The sequence below is a fragment of the Sinohyriopsis cumingii genome, chromosome 2, assembly GCF_028554795.1.
Source record: "Sinohyriopsis cumingii isolate HCF-2022 chromosome 2, ASM2855479v2, whole genome shotgun sequence".
Classification (NCBI taxonomy): Eukaryota; Metazoa; Mollusca; class Bivalvia; order Unionida; family Unionidae; genus Sinohyriopsis; species Sinohyriopsis cumingii.
In genome coordinates this window covers 153744469-153763021 of record NC_142962.1, presented here as the reverse complement: position 1 = coordinate 153763021, position 18553 = coordinate 153744469, and the positions used below count along the sequence as shown (strand labels likewise).

The following is an 18553-nucleotide window of genomic DNA, read 5'->3' as shown; positions in this document are numbered from 1 at the left end:
TAAGATGGGCCAATAATACAACACGTGCTGTGTGTTTGATATAACTGGCATTACAAATGAGGTACACCGATATTGACGTCGAGTATGTAGATGACCGTTTCATTTCCTATTGACAGTGTTCCACACCGGGATCACTTTTGCGCATTTTCTAAATATACCAAGAATGATCCTGAATATTCTTTTTAAAGATAATTTTGTCACCATTCACACGTAGTGTTAAAGCTGACATGGATTGAAATGAAAAGTATGTTAACTGCACATCCAAAATTTAAACACCATGTACACACCGTAGAGGAATAACATTTGATCTTGTGTTATTAAATTGTTTGTTGTAATTTTGCTTGCCTTCAATTTGATTTCTTATCACATTGTAAATGGTATAAAATAATCACACTCTACTTTCTGTTCGATAAACTTCTAGAATGGCATAAAATGGCCAAACTCTACTTTTTATTAGATAAGTTACTAGTGAATCATTTTTCAAGCCGATACCATTTCTTTTCAGGGTCCTCAGGGTGAAAATGGTTTTCCGGTACTGATTAAACGCTGAATTGAATTTGTGCTAAATATTTGCTTTGCTTTAAAAATTTTCATTTTAATCACCCCCTAGAGCCTTTTTTGGTGGTATATGAATACAGCAACGTTCAAAATTCTTTTCTTTATTCCTCATGTGCACAATTTTCTTGTGTATGCTTGCGTGTGTATGTGTGTGTGTGTGTGTGTGTGTGTGTTCTTTGTGTGTGTCTGCGTGTGTGTGTGTGTGTGTGTGTGTGTGTGTAAGTTACTCTACGATATGTGTCAATAGTGTTACGAGTCTTTGCTCTTAAAATAAGTAAAATAAAAGAGTGAAAGACAACAAGCTAAGTAAAATTTAACAAATATATTTATTTCACTAGAATACAATGTGAAAATGAGAAATGAGAACTTACGGTATTGCGAATTAAATCCCAAAATAATCCAAGAATTACAGACACAATTCCTAATAATATAAAGTCCTGAATAAAACTCAGCACAAGTCCCGAAGAGATCCAAAACTGAAGGCGATGACGTATCTGTGATACTGTGATAGCTTATGGAAGTGTTGATCTGTCAACAGTCTGTTTTGAATCACAGAAATATAATTTCATTTCTGAATATACTATAAATTCCGATGAATGTCTCTATCCAAGAATTTTATTAGAACACTTTTGTATTTCCAGAGAAAATAATCACTTGAATTCAATAATTTGAACAAGAACAATTCCATCCCAAAATAATCAAAATACTAGTCACAACATATAATAAAACTTAAAAGTGATAGATGTTAAAGCACCAATGACCAAGTCCTCACAATTACAAGATTACATAGTTCTCTACTTGACATCGTCACAATTAGCATTTTCTAAATAAAACCATTACCTATTGGAAAATAACCTAGAATGATCCTGATGTTTATAAAATCAAAACCATAACCTGTAAAATTCGCTTAGAAAAGTCCAAAACCTCGACCCAAATAAACATATTTACTTCGTCTATTAATAAAGATCCTGATATTAAGTCCATAAACACAGAGAATAATTTAGCTATGTTTTAGTTATTTTCATAAAATTAAATAACAATTATTTTAAAAAGTCACTCAGGTCAAGCAGAAATTAACTCAATTTTGGACAAGGCCAAGTCCAGCATACAATGTTTCATAACAATAGCATGTAATGAAAAATATCAAATAAATTACGGTAAGTAACAAATAAACAATTAAATTAAATATACATAATATCTTCTTTGGACAAATGTTTCTTTTTTATGGCGGTCAGTCTAAATATCTTGTATTTTTTTCTAAATCGAGGGAAAAATTTATCTCTACTGTCTGAACGTCATTCAGTATTATGGTGAAACTTAATTAAAAATATGAAAATGTGCCTACATGGCCGGATCAGGTCAAGTGGTGGTGGGTGGTTCCAAAATTTCAAAAGAGCCCTGACTTTCCTCGAATGGGCACCAAAGCAAATGTCTATCTGTCTATTTACTCAGTGTGTGCATAATAACCCAATAAACATGCGCAAGAGTAACACGCTGCTCAAGTGACAAATGACTGTACATTTGGGTATGTGTACGTTTTTCTTTAGGCGGGGATTGGGGTGTCAGGAAATCCCGGAAGCCCCCCTCCTGGCCGATCCTGCCCTGGTCTATGTTATCCTTCACAATCACTTAGACAACATTGCATTAAAATATTTAAACGATGCAACAATATAATTTCGTGAAACTATCCTGCATGAACGATTACATTTTTGAGTTCACAACTTCTACTTAAATATATCGTCATATTTATGTTCATACATTTCATTTGTGTATACCGCTCCGGTGGCCTAATGGTTGGAGCGTCCGCCTCAGATGTGGAGATTGTGGGTTCGAACCCCGGCCGAGTTATACCAAAGACTTTTAATAATGGTACTAACATCTGCCTCGCTCGGCTCCTATTAGTATCAGTGTTTGCACTGGTCGGCCTGGTGTCAGGATAATGTGACTGGGCGGGACATTATGCTACATGTCTACATCACTATAAACTGATACGCTGCAGACATCATAGCGAGATGACTAAAAAATTGTTAAAAGCTAGGATGAAAATCCAAATCACACACACACTCATTTGTGTATAGGTTTAATATTTTAAGGTTCTGCCTTTTTATTAATGACTGCATCAAAATTTGAAACAGAAATTTACAAAAGTTTTGTGTTTCTTCAGACGGTACCATCTTCCAAAGCTATTTTAATGCTTTAGTATATGAGTGCTGTATTCATAAATCATCTAAAGCTACAGTTTTCAACATTTTTGCCACATTATGATTTTCTTTTCGCAAAAGGACGCTTTTGCATTGACCAGTTTATATGTATAACCAGTAATGGCTTTGGGCAATACCATGAGGTAAGAGACGCCACATTTTATTTTCTTAAATATCTACAGATCTGTACTAGAATCTTAAATTAGTTGTAACTATAACCTTCGTGACTGATTCTTGGTATACAATTGAATATGTTGTCATTGATACTAATTATATGATTTAAATATTTGGGGGATGTAAAGTCATTGGGAGTAGCACTAAATTTGTTTTGGACGTTTTAAGTGCATCAGAAAATCATCTTTAGACATATCAGAAAATATACATGAAAACTCTTCGAGATGAAATCATTAGTTTCGGGTTTCTTTGAAATGTTAATATTGTGGCGTCTCGTTCCTAGATATTGTCTCCACGTTCCTTTCCATCCTAGTTAGCGCAAAATTGAGACAATACAAGTAAGACCTGCCTGAACGAAAGTTGAATGTCGACATTAATTTGTTTCTAAAACATATCGTCACATCTGTTGACTGGATATATTTCCAAACGATGTATTTAAAGCAAGTATTTATGATTTATTTATTTTCCCCTGGATCATCTTCAACGAGATAAGTCCCAAACATTTTGCGCTGACTGGGTTTAATTAATTTACGTAAAAGAGGAGCTTCTTTTTACCCAGGAACCCGATAATCAAGTTTATAGTTTCATTTGCTTTTGGTCTTCCTTGCATATAAGCTTCAATGGCTTAGGTAGATTTATATAGAATTATATTTGAGTCTAGTTTAGATTAATGCTTTAAATTATTATGAAGATATTCAAATGAAGAGTACATTTTCTTTTTCAATTAAAAGTCTTAATCCGGGAAATATTTTAAAATTTTGCTGCGTTTCCTTAATTTCTTTATATCATTCTAATGTAACTGAAGACGTTTTTAATGGGTTTGTATCATTTTGGCATATTTACTAAACATTGTAGAATCCTTGTAGTTTAGTTTTGATTTACATTTAAAATGTAAGGTTGAAGTTAGAATTATATGAAAGCCGCAGAAGCCTCCATTGAAAACTTAAATGATGAATCCATTTGACGAAATATGCAGAAAAAGTAGGTCTCGCAGTTCCATGAAGACAGCTATAATAATTTGCACGTATGACTTCAAACGAATGTCTTCATGAATACATTTTGGTGATGGCTTAGACCAGTTTGTGTATTTTGTTCATCCTTTCTTTCGCTTTACATACACTTATAATAGCGATCTGGGAAGTGCTTCCAAACTGTGCCTATTAGTCTTCGACGATATTTGAATTTCAGGGACGCATTGGCGTGCGTGGTCTTCCCGGCATTAAGGTAGGTTTTTGTTTTATCTATGTGTGTTTGAGTGTAGAGGTTTTGTTTAATTAAAACAGTGCAAATCATCTACATTCCTTGCCATACTGGCTGACTCCATAGTTTATCTTATCTGTGTCTTTTTGTCCACAGCCTGCGTGCCTTTTCATTTCCCTGCCTCTCCGTCTATCTTTTAAGTCACACCCCCTTCAAGTTTCTCATGTCCCGCTGTTTCTGCGTGTGTCTATCTGCCAAGTATTGCGTCCTTTGTCGGTAAGTTCTTTTGTGTATCCATGTGTTTCCATCGTATTTATCGGTATAATTACAAAACTGAATTTATCCTGAAAATCACGTAATATTATTTCTTAACAAATTAACCCTGTCTGACCTATTACCTGGCAGCAGCATATCCTTATAAAGGTCCTGAGTACTAGCAAACACCTTAATTGGTAGGTGCATACCTTAACTGCGTCTCAAGATTAAAGCACCCTGTGAAACAATAACCGTCATTAAATATGATTCTGTGGTTGAAATCGAAATGGGAAATATATATGAATTTGAGCTTCCACTATTTCGGACCTCATCAGGTAACTACGGATTCATATGTCACATATACATACATACGAAAGAACATATACATACATACATACATACATACATACATACATACATACATACATACATACATACATACATACATACATACATACATACATGCATGCATGCATGCATACATATAGACAGACAGTCAGACAGACAGACATATAGACAGACAGACATATAGGTCTCGACATTAATGGTAATTTACAGCAGACAAGGCAGTCACCAATAAGGACGAACATTAATCTAATCCATTTAAATATGGCCTATACAGAGCCAGTTTGCACTAACACCAGACTCACTTAAAAGAAAAGAAAACACATGGCGACAATATTTTATTAGGTAGTACAAACATAAATATCAAGATTATGGACGTAGTATAGAGGTTATGATGTTGAAGGTTTGAAATAATGTACATTTTAATTCAAACAATGTTGAATCAATTATTTTAAAGTAGCGTCTTGTTTAATAACTTTTCTTTTCTTATTATCTTGAAAAATTATATAATCAGGAAAACGTTTGAAGCTATGGAATGAGCCATAAGCCGATACAAAAACCTCAGCGATATTTCAATGCATCACCTTATATTAAGTGAATTATATGTTACATTTTTCTATTCTTCCAGGGCAAAGACGGCTCTCTGGGATCAAAGGTATGCAACATTTTTTCTATTCTTCAAGGGTTATTTCGTTTGGCTTGTTGCATTACGACACAGCAATAACAAGTATATTATTTAGTTCCGAGGCAATTGGAGTGAAGTGTCTTGCTCAAGAACACACCACAACAGCTTGCCCAGTCTAGTACGATAGTAGGACTCGAGCCCGCACCCATTCGGTCTTCATTTTCTAGGGTAAAGAAGACCCTCTTGGACCAAAGGTATGAATATTTAAAAAGTGTACTTTCCCAAATGATAATTTACTTGCTCGTTACCCCAGTCACCACCCAAAAAAAGATTTTATAAAAGGTTTTGATGATTTCTGTTTTTTTAAACTATTTTTGGATGGGGGTGAGGGGAGTAAATAATTGGTTTGTATGACCAACCTTCATCCCATACAAAACTTTTAAATATTTGTCGAGGTGCGTGCTCTTTTGTACTTATTCATTATGATAAATGATAAGTATGAGTAAAATAATATGATTGGAACTGGAAATTACTGAAGACGGCTAGCCACCCTTACATTATACTTACATAATTAATCAATAAGAGTTAAGGATTTGATGATAATCATATCTCTTATAGTTTGTTACAGAAATATCTTTCAGAGACTCTCACGTTGCCTATCTAAACCTAAAATATCTCTCTCTCTCTCTCTCACACACACACACACACACACACACACACACACACACCCACACCATTCAGTGGAATAGTCACATTAACCACCCTCTCCACATTGCCTAAAAGTCTCTACAACTCGCGATTTTCAACCCTATAAAGAACTTATGATAAAAAAATCGGAGAAATTTTATATTAAAGGTGAGGTTAATATGTCGTGCTTATTGCAATAATGAACAGCGCCATGATTGGACCGGTTTGACTTACATGATAACTTGCAGAGAAAATTTGGTAAAAACACAAGAACACAAAATGGACAGCCGTTCAAGTACATTGTATTCCAAAATACAATCCCAAACCCGGATAGCGCAGGTGTTTCTGCACTAGAATCCTCCATTTGCATATATTGCATGAAATCATGCATTGACGCCACAATAAACAGCAAGAGAGAAACACTGAGCTAAAATAGTCTTTTCAAATTTACATCGTGGCCAGCAATATGAAGCACTGGTTACTATCATGATAGCCCTTACGGCAAATCCATCCGACTCTGGTTACTATCATGATAGCCCTTACGGCAAATCCATCAGACTGGTGTGCTCAAAATAAATTCTTCATCGTGATTATGATGGATTTTGGCGGTATGAAACCTTGCCTTCTGATGAAAAATAAAATATGATCAAAAGCTATGTATTAAAATATAGAATATGTCTGTGAGGCATATACGACTTTGTATGTTCTTCCTTCAAGTTTCACGTTCTTTATTGGCACAAAGTGCAAAACTGTCATCTAGTCGTAGTAAGTCATATTTACAGTATATGTACAACGGGAAGTGCAACCAATCAGCTATACACCTATCAACGTCTCTCTCGGATCTATAAATGCAAACTTTGAATTTTTCTAGTCAATAAATTGGTTAGTTTATTTATTTTTTTTTTCGAAATTTAGGATTAGTATGTAAACATCGTTGTGATAAATTTGTATATTGACCGAAGGTAGGACAGTAAAGAGTGATGCTCATCTTCAAGATGATTTAGAATACATGTCAGAATTAAAAAGTCATATTCTTCTTCAGTTTGATTACAAACCATAAAGTTTCTTTTTTTCACCTGTCTTTCCAAATCTTACTAACGCAATTTCAACTTGACAAGACATACATCAAAATATGGTCGGGGGCTTTCATATTTCTCCAACAAAATAAATGTTATCTTTCTTTTTCAAACTTGACATTGGAATACTTTTACGTTTGAAATATTGATGAAACGCTAAGTCTGACAATCAAGACTGAATGCATCGGTCTGTTACTCTTTTTCAAAAAATCTTCTGTGTCCGATATTAAATTTTCAGTTGCAACTTATAATAACACCTAAGTATGTTAAGTTATCTGCCAATGATACAGACTAATTTCCATTAAAAACTGACATATTTTGGACATTGATGTCCACATAAAATATTAATTACTTTTGTTTTATTAGTATTTACCTCATTTCCCTATTTTTACAATAAGTTTTCACCCTATACAGCAGACATTTAAATCAAGTCTCATTGGTAAATAATAAAAGGAAAATAATAATTTGATGCATTTCGAAGGCATCAGCATTTTGTTGTTTAAAAATGTAACTAAGTCATTGATAAATATAAAAAAGCTGTATCCATCCCTGCGTTATAACAGATCAAACGCTAAGCATCGCATGATGAAATTCAGCAACTGTTGACCTTTCCCAGTCGGGCCAATGATCAGTGCGGGAACCGAATTTGGTACCATGTCGCCATGCAAGGGGACCCGAAGCTTCACCGAAGCAGATAAGACAATGCCGCTTAAATATTTTTAATTTCATGATGCCATTTTGAATCTTTTTATCAAGTGATGTCATGTTGAACGTCACTTGTTGTATAACTTATCAAACTGTATTCATATTGTGTGCAATACCACATGAAAACACGTGCCGCAAGTCCATCTCCGGTTGTAATACGTAATGGTGGAGTCAGAATGTCTTGAACTTATGTCCGCTGTGCGGCTGCTGCTTTAGCGAAACTATCTGGAACACCGTGGAGTAAATATCCTGGCTAAAAGCATATACCTGGATACAACCACTGGCGTCATAAATCACGGTTGGATATAGGACTGCACCGAAGCCTGGGGGAGAACCTGTAGATCGCGTCGATGCTCCATGTTATTGACAAAATCTCGCGTTAAAACTACAAGCAATATCCGTGCTCGTCAACCCGTCCACGTGAATCTCATCCATGGCTTGAATACATTTAATTCAACACACTGGAATAAGAATCGGCAGATGGATCGTCAGAAGAGGTGTGAAGGCCAAGATTATACTTGAAGGTAATGCACATTGGTAAAAGAAACATGGACGCGAAACTGACCACGATATACATCAGCCCACGTTGTAGCTGAAAGAGTGACACAGCCGTTGAAAAATTAGCGAGAGCACCAAATGTTAACCACGGGGTCACTCGTGCGTGACTGTCCAAACAAGCGTTGTCGCTTATTTACCTACCCTCAGCAAGGAAACTTTTCAGTGAAAGGATTGATGTAACGATTCCAACCAAGCTGTCCAGCTGTTCTTTTGTTTCTTCCACGTGATCGAGTACGTTAATGTACATGCAATATGCGTTAACTGCAACTGATGTTGCCAGAAGATACAAAGGAGCCGAGCCGCTGATGTGCCAAGATTCGCCAAACGCCGCAAATGCCTTCAAACGCATCCGTGAACATTCGCTGCTAACATGACCTCTGCATGACCTCTGCAGGTCGTTCCAAGCATTGCTAGTAAAATATTAGTATGTACCGGTTCGTCATGGACATGTCCGTGTGCAAAGTGAACCGGCCATTGTGGAACGATTCAACCACACACTTTTCGAACGATTGTTCGGGCACCAGTACGCGGAAAAAAATTTGCTGCAGGATCATGAAGAGCGCTCTCGTACATACGTGACTCGACTTGGGTCAGATATAGCATCGCTGAATAATGAAACCATACGCGCAATGGGGTTGAAACCTGTTGATGCAATTCAGCACCGACTCATCTTAGGTCCTTTAACGCCTCAGCCACCCACGCTAGATTCAATCAGTCACTGTCAGTTTCGGTATCGGTATGCCCCTTAGTAGTTAAAAAGGTGACAACGTGTTTTTTACCTGGTATGGTCAGTCGATGTATTTACGGTCTCAATTATAATCGATTTTCCGGGGAAACCAACGGGATACCATCTGGCGCTAGCATGGACACAGTCCCTGTCATCACCAAGCTGGGCAGTTAGGCGAGAGAAAGGATAAGCTAATGGGATTCACACGTGCTCGGGGTGATTCCATTAAGAAAAAGCCATCGCTTGTTATACAGTGGCGATGAACTTACCTTAGTGCATTGGTGCAACGATACACATCCATGTCATGTTTATTTAACCGAATAAGATTTACCGTGTTTGTTAATTTGTACCACTCACGTAGACATTCCACATACATTTTGTCCCGGCGATCTATTTGCACAACAAATCGGGGCACTCCTTTAGCCTTCTTGATGTATTTTCTGAATCCTCCGGCAAACACGATCGATGGCATTTTGGTTAGCAGTCCCATGTTTTCCTCGATGGGCTTGCCTGCGTGCTCGTCTATGAATTTCTCCACCACTTTCTGGCTGGCTTTGCTGAACAGCTGCAGTCAAACTCACACGCGTTCAATGCCTCGCCTATGTTTGCGCATATGACATCGTTGGTATTATACATCAGTAACGAGCCTGTGTCAGTATACAGCGTTTTGACGTTGTCGACCTAGTATAACTCGTACATTAGCAATTCGGAAATGTCCATCACAAACTACGCCAACATAGATTGGCATTGTTAGCTTTAGTTTCGATTTTTCACTGGTTATTGCAGCGAGTCTGGCACTGAAGACTCGAACGTCGGGTCGGCAATCAACCTGTAAATTTTTCACTGTCTCGGACAAGATCGACGCGAATTTGTTTTCGAAGATTTTCCATGGTTTTCCCAAGCACAGCATTGTTCATTAAGCTTGAAGAAGTCCTTTTCAAATTCGTTCTTGGCGGACGTTCGCAGGTCTGTATGCATTGTATATATTAACCAACGCTGACGAAACCGGAGCATCCGGTGGACTTGCAGCACACGCATCCGCAACCCCAAATACACTTGCAGTTTTAGTACGTGAAAAACATAGTTGACGGGTGCATATTCGGAAACAGATTGGTGGATTAACACCCCAAAATCGCCCACTTGCATACACTAGTACGGTAACCGCCACTCGTCGGTCACCGACATCACTTCTGGAGCCAGACGATAATAATTGTGGGTGTCATACAGTCAGTCGGGGTTACCAAGTCAACTTCAAAGAAGTATCTATGGTCGCTGTTGTTGTTCTACTCGCGTATGTGTTTGTGTCATCCCGTGCGAACTCGCCTATTGTATTGGTTGTATCTTGGCCTACTCATGTAAGTTCTTGAGATCGAGATACATGATGTAACCGGGTCTTATCCGTTTACATTAGAGATTGTTCGCATGCAAAACGATGACTAGTCATGGAAATCCCACCGCAGATATCACTTTCAAAAATGTTGTAGTGCACATTAAACTAGCAATTTAGTGCATTCTAACTATATGATAAACAATAACTCTCAATTTTAGTACACAGTAACCAGCAATTGTAGTACACAGTAACTGTTTGATGCACAGAAACTGACGATTTAGTGCACAGTAACTATTTCTTGCACAATAGCTAGCAATTTAGTGCACTGTTATTTGCAATTTAATGCAGAGTACCGTGCAATTTAGTACATAGTACCTTGCAATGTAGTACACCGTACCTTGCAATGTAGTTCACCGTACCTTGCAATTTAGTACATAGTACCTAACAATGTAGTACACCGTACCTTGCAATGTAGTACACCGTACCTTGCAATGTAGTACACCGTACCTTGCAATGTAGTACACCGTACCTTGCAATTTAGTACATAGTACCTAACAATGTAGTACACCGTACCTTGCAATGTAGTACACCGTACCTTGCAATGTAGTACACCGCACCTTGCAATTTAGTACATAGTACCTTACAATGTAGTACACCGTACCTTGCACACCGTACCTTGCAATGTAGTACACCGTAACTTGCAATGTAGTACACCGTACCTTGCAATGTAGTACACCGTACCTTGCAATTTAGTACCTAGTACCTAACAATGTAGTACACCGTACCTTGCAATGTAATACACCGTACCTTGCAATGTAGTACACCGTACCTTGCAATGTACTACACCGTACCTTGCAATTTAGTACATAGTACCTAACAATGTAGTACACCGTACCTTACAATGTAGTACACCGCACCTTGCAATTTAGTACATAGTACCTTGCAATGTAGTACACCGTACCTTGCAATGTAGTACACCGCACCTTGCAATTTAGTACATAGTACCTTGCAATGTAGTACACCGTACCTTACAATGTAATACACCGTACCCTGCAATTTAGTACATAGTACCATGCAATTTAGTACACCGTACCTTGCAATGTAGTACACCGTACCTTGCAATGTAGTACACTGTACCTTGCAATTTAGTACATAGTACCTTACAATGTAGTACACCGTACCTTGCAATGTAGTATACCGTACCTTGCAATGTACTACACCGTACCTTACAATGTAGTTCACCGTACCTTGCAATGTAGTAGACCGTACGTTGCAATTTAGTACATAGTACATTGCAATGTAGTACACCGTACCTTGCAATTTAGTCCATAGTACCTTACAATGTAGTACACCGTACCTTGCACACCCTACCTTGCACACCGTACCTTGCAATGTAGTACACCGTAACTTGCAATGTAGTACACCGTACCTTACAATGTAATACACCGTACCTTGCAATTTAGTACATAGTACCTTGCAATGTAGTACACCGTACCTTGCAATGTAGTACACCGTACCTTGCAATTTAGTACATAGTACCTTGCAATGTAGTACACCGTACCTTGCAATGTACTACACCGTACCTTGCAATTTAGTACATAGTACCTAACAATGTAGTACACCCTACCTTGCAATGTAGTACACCGTACCTTGCAATTTAGTACATAGTACCTTGCAATGTAGTACACCGTACCTTGCAATGTAGTACACCGTACCTTGCAATGTAGTACACCGCACCTTGCAATTTAGTACATAGTACCTTGCAATGTAGCACATAGTACCTTGCAATGTAGTACACCGTACCTTGCAATGTAGTACACCGTACCTTACAATGTAATACACCGTACCTTGCAATTTAGTACATAGTACCTTGCAATTTAGTACACCGTACCTTGCAATGTAGTACACCGTACCTTGCAATGTAGTACACCGTACCTTGCAATTTAGTACATAGTACCTTACAATGTAGTACACCGTACCTTGCAATGTAGTACACCGTACCTTGCAATGTACTACACCGTACCTTACAATGTAGTTCACCGTACCTTGCAATGTAGTACACCGTACCTTGCAATTTAGTACATAGTACCTTGCAATTTAGTACATAGTACATTGCAATGTAGTACACCGTACCTTGCAATGTAGTACACCGTACCTTGCAATTTAGTCCATAGTACCTTACAATGTAGTACACCGTCCCTTGCACACCGTACCTTGCAATGTAGTACACCGTAACTTGCAATGTAGTACACCGTACCTTACAATGTAATACACCGTACCTTGCAATGTAGTACACCGTACCTTGCAATTTAATCCATAGTACCTTACAATGTAGTACACCGTACCTTGCACACCGTACCTTGCAATGTAGTACACCGTACCTTGCAATGTAGTACACCGTACCTTACAATGTACTACACCGTACCTTACAATGTACTACACCGTACCTTACAATGTAGTACACCGTACCTTGCAATTTAGTCCATAGTACCTTACAATGTAGTACACCGTACCTTGCACACCGTACCTTGCAATTTAGTACATAGTACCTTGCAATGTAGTACACGATACCTTGCAATGTACTACACCGTACCTTACAATGTAGTACACCGTACCTTGCAATTTAGTCCATAGTACCTTACAATGTAGTACACCGTACCTTGCACACCGTACCTTACAATGTACTACACCGTACCTTACAATGTAGTACACCGTACCTTGCAATGTACTACACCGTACCTTGCAATTTAGTACATAGTACCTAACAATGTAGTACACCGTACCTTGCAGTGTAGTACACCGCACCTTGCAATTTAGTACATAGTACCTTGCAATGTAGTACACCGTACCTTGCAATGTAGTACACCGTACCTTGCAATGTAGTACACCGCACCTTGCAATTTAGTACATAGTACCTTGCAATGTAGCACATAGTACCTTGCAATGTAGTACACCGTACCTTGCAATGTAGTACACCGTACCTTGCAATGTAGTACACCGTACCTTACAATGTAATACACCGTACCTTGCAATTTAGTACATAGTACCTTGCAATTTAGTACACCGTACCTTGCAATGTAGTACACCGTACCTTGCAATGTAGTACACCGTACCTTGCAATTTAGTACATAGTACCTTACAATGTAGTACACCGTACCTTGCAATGTAGTATACCGTACCTTGCAATGTACTACACCGTACCTTACAATGTAGTTCACCGTACCTTGCATTGTAGTACACCGTACCTTGCAATTTAGTACATAGTACCTTGCAATTTAGTACATAGTACATTGCAATGTAGTACACCGTACCTTGCAATGTAGTACACCGTACCTTGCAATTTAGTCCATAGTACCTTACAATGTAGTACACCGTACCTTGCACACCGTACCTTGCAATGTAGTACACCGTAACTTGCAATGTAGTACACCGTACCTTACAATGTAATACACCGTACCTTGCAATGTAGTACACCGTACCTTGCAATTTAATCCATAGTACCTTACAATGTAGTACACCGTACCTTGCACACCGTACCTTGCAATGTAGTACACCGTAACTTGCAATGTAGTACACCGTACCTTACAATGTACTACACCGTACCTTACAATGTACTACACCGTACCTTACAATGTACTACACCGTACCTTGCAATTTAGTCCATAGTACCTTACAATGTAGTACACCGTACCTTGCACACCGTACCTTGCAATTTAGTACATAGTACCTTGCAATGTAGTATACGATACCTTGCAATGTACTACACCGTACCTTACAATGTAGTACACCGTACCTTGCAATTTAGTCCATAGTACCTTACAATGTAGTACACCGTACCTTGCACACCGTACCTTGCAATGTAGTACACCGTAACTTGCAATGTAGTACACCGTACCTTACAATGTACTACACCGTACCTTACAATGTACTACACCGTACCTTACAATTTAGTACATAGTACCATGCAATTTAGTACATAGTACCTTGCAATTTAGTACGGGGGCCCCGAGTGGCCGAGTGGTTTAAAGCGCTCTTCGTTACGGATCACTGCCATCTCACCTCTGTCTGCGGCGGTTCGAGTCTAAGATTCAGCCAATGTGGACATGTGAGAAAGCTTGCCAGTAGCTTCTCGTGGGTCGGAAATTCTTTCCGGGTTTTCCGGGTTCTTCCTCCACCATTAATACTGGCCGCTATGTATAGCCTATCGTGTGCTGAAAAATGGCGTTAAAACCCACAACAACAACAAAAGCAATTTAGTACATAGTACCTTGCAATGTAGTACACCGTACCTTGCAATATGTAAAATAAGCTATGCCCTGCTGTCAAACTACGTTTCAAGTTTGTCAATAAACTGCATGATTGACGACAGCTTCTATCTCACATTTGTTTTACATAATATCAAGTCATCTCAGAACAGCAGGCTACGTGATCCTGATAACGGTGCAAACACTCTGTGCTTATTTTTTTTTTTTTTCAGTTACGAGTACATTGTTCTTGATGAAAGGGACAATAAAATCCGGATTAACGTCAAACACTGATATTTAATTAAATACGAATATTGTATAAGTATCAAATGCAACTTAAAGCGAAGGTAAAAGCTGAAGAAAAAATAATTTGGAAATTCGTCACCATAAAGGGGTTTCCGGTACATTACGTTACATTCCGTAGTGAAGCATCTTTATTAAGTAAAATTGTATTTAAAGAAAAAAATAAACACAGAAGGACCCCATCTTATGGACACTGCTATCAGCTAAACATTCCAACGGCACATACACATTTTTAATTAGAATCATTTCACTTAAAGTATATCTCAAACCAATAATGTCATGGGAACTTTTTAGATAGCTAGAAAATTACAATTTATTTCCATTTCAGGGAGAAAATGGTCAAAAGGGAGACAGAGGTGACAAGGTAAGCAGCCTATAGTCCATTTAAATGAAGGACATTCAGTCAACCCTCCTTCTCTAAAGAAAGCTACCTTTCTATATAGCATTAGTTTTTAAACGACCTCTCAGAAATGAAATATTGATATAAATAAAGGTTTGAAATAGGCTATTTAAGAAAAGATACTTTCAGTAATAACCTTTGCTCAGGACAATGTTAAACTCCTGCATGTATTCCTATTTTAAAAAAGTAATAAAGAGAGTCTGCTTAATCAAAGAAAACTCAACGAAGTACAAACCTAACGTGAGACAGCATGCTGTTAGTTTGATATCCCCAAGATATAAAATGTATATTAGAAAATCTGTGAAACATTTTATTAAATAATATGAATACATGCGCTCTCAATATTATCAAAAGTTTAGACAAGTAATTGTCGCACGTTATTGAATTAATGAATTATCATTGTCCTTCCTTGGAATTTCTATGTGACGTTTAGCGCAATTTCCATAGAAATAATGTACGTTTATTATGATTAAATCCAAATTTAAGGCAAAGATCGAACAATTGAAGCACAAGTGGTGGAAATTTTGCAAATGTTTAAATCCATCAGGAATTATGAAAACTTTAAATGCGTTGATCAAATTTGTTTCTAATGACAGTGTTACTCTTTTAAAAACTTTGAACATTTATTGAAGTAAATATGATCGGCTTTTTACTATTCTGTATAGGGCGAAGAGGGAAAAGCTGTGAATCACGTGATCGAAATGCAAGGCCCTGCTGGTCTCCCTGGTCACCCCGGTCTCCCTGGGCCAGAGGTCAGCATTAAACTTGCACATTTTGGAGAAACAAATAAAAAGTTTGTTATACGCGTTAAGTAACAGAATTAATTGCATGAAAAGGAAATAATGTTTCCTTGTCCAAAGTGATAATAGTTCAGTGACTTAATAGTGACCAATACAAGATACACAATAATTTTCCTGTTTTTGCTACCAAGGAACAGCAGACAAAATCTTTATTACTGGAACTTGTGTGGTTTCTTTTTCTTTTCTTTTTTTTTTTGTTGTGTTTTTGTTATTTAATTAACAACGCATTGAAACGTCCGGTGGTGATGAAGTGATTTGATATGTCCTTATTTCAGTTGGTAACAATGTTTGACAAAATAAACCATTCATAACTTTAATGTTTAATTTATTCTCTTAAATGCTGAATTACTTTTGTTATATTCTAACTTTGAATCTCTTTTCAGGGACCGAAAGGAGAACGAGGTTACCCTGGATTTCCGGTTTGTTCACAATCGTGCTCATAATTGGTTTCTTGGCTTGTCCTTTCATATGTCTACGTATTGTTCCGATGTGGTTATGTTCCTTTTAATAAGAAAATTCACTCAAGTATAATTTGTTTGTTTTAACCTTAAAAAGTTAGATTTACGTTCATGGTTATTTCTCATTAAAATGAAACGCTTTAGATAAGTAAAAATATATGATAAGGAAGACATTAATATTTGAATTTGTCCAACATCCAGCATGTCTGATTTTTAGAGGAACAAATCCAAGATATTTACAGTTCCTGTTCTGGCAAAAACAAGGCCTCATCAATATGTAAGAAGCATAAACGATCTCCAGATGTAATTAAGAAGGGGCGGGTGCGAATCTTCACCGTAACAGATAAAACCTTTTATTTCTGCACTGATAGAATTTTCTAATCTATCTGAGACGCACGCGTTGTACTTAAAATAAATAAGTGTAACAAACAATAGCTCATAATCAAGTCATTAAGACAAAAATATATATAGTTAGATTGATCCCCTCTGCGTTAAAAAAGGAAAGTAAATTAAACCATACGGTGGATCTGTGAAGGCATATTGCTTACATAACTTGAATAACTAAGTAATGAAAACCATCTTGTAAGCAATCAACAATGGTATCTGACGATTTCTGAAAAACAATAACTGATCTGTATCTTCATACTTTAAAATAAATTAGTAATTTGTCAAAGGATGTTGTGATCTCTGATATTGAACGAAGAGGACCTGACATCAACGAGTCAACAGCATAATCATTAAGACGGTTCTTATATGCATAAGCTAACATAAGCTTCACGCTGTTTTCGCCATGACCACGTATTGTGTGACCGTAATATCGTTGAGTTTTTAAAATGTCATTCACAGACAGAACACGCTTGTCCGTTCAGCATGTTGTTTGCATGAGCAGTCATAAGGTAAGTGACGTTTGAGTACGATTTATAAATACGACGAACTTAATCCATTTTAATAGGGGCTGAGTCATGCTGTGAAATTTTCCTTATGTTTAAATCATATACAATAAGGAAGCACTTCTCTTTAACATATTTTGCACCTTCTCGTCTATAAATGGCCTTGCACGTGTATCTTATTTTTCCTAACACATGCCTTTTTATTTCTTTCCAGCCATGCTTTACTAACATCCTAATTTTGTTCTGTATTGAAAACGTTTTTAATATCATACTACACTTGAAAAATGCAAATCTAGGAGTATACAAATCAAGTTTGTCCTCAAATTAAAATATGTTTTTGTATTATAATGCTAGTAGGTCTATTCGACTGGTCTGGTCGTATAACTTGATTATAATAATTATTGTTCCGTATTATACTTCGAAAACATCTTATCTATTAAAAAATACACCGAAATTACAACACTCTCTCTCTCTAGATATTAGGTCCTTTGTTATAACACGGTTTCTTTTACAAGACTGGTCTGATCATATCTCATCTTATTATGTAGTGGTAAAATTATTTGCATAATAAACTCTTTATATGGCGGTTTCAATCAACCAGTATATACTCCATGTCTCCCTTAAACAGCATTAGGATGTGGGAGTGCTAGAGTCATACATACATACATACATACATACATACATACATACATACATACATACATACATACATACATACATTTGAGAAAAATACTATTTATGCTGCATGCGGTGTAATACAAATTAGTATAGTTTACACGCTATATTTTAGTATCAATTGCTTTAATTACTTGTTTTAACCAAGAGATGAATGAAGGCTGCATCTACATTCTCGTCTTTTCTTTTCAGGGCCCGATAGGGTCAAAGGGTCAGATGGTAAGTGCATTTAGGTTATGGATATCAAATGTATTAATATTTTCTTGACAAGAGCATGGATTATGTTGGATTGCATCTTTATAGTCAAATTATGAGACACCACAATAGCCAGTATGGGCTTAT

At 37.2% G+C, this 18553-nt stretch overlaps 1 protein-coding gene across 10 annotated transcripts in view; it reads left to right on the top strand.

The window, feature by feature from the left end:
• LOC149806135 (uncharacterized) overlaps window positions 1-18553 on the top strand; it is a 248749-nt gene that overhangs the window by 159754 nt on the left and 70442 nt on the right. For 9 of the 10 annotated variants that reach the window (XM_089951036.1, XM_089951035.1, XM_089951031.1 and 6 more), the window contains exons 4-9: window positions 506-532; window positions 5362-5388; window positions 15317-15352; window positions 16054-16140; window positions 16572-16607; window positions 18404-18430. In XM_089951036.1, coding sequence (XP_089807162.1) covers window positions 506-532; window positions 5362-5388; window positions 15317-15352; window positions 16054-16140; window positions 16572-16607; window positions 18404-18430 — 240 coding nt within the window. The remainder of the gene's footprint in view (window positions 1-505; window positions 533-5361; window positions 5389-15316; window positions 15353-16053; window positions 16141-16571; window positions 16608-18403; window positions 18431-18553) is intronic. The other variant, XM_089951032.1, reaches the window with a different exon arrangement.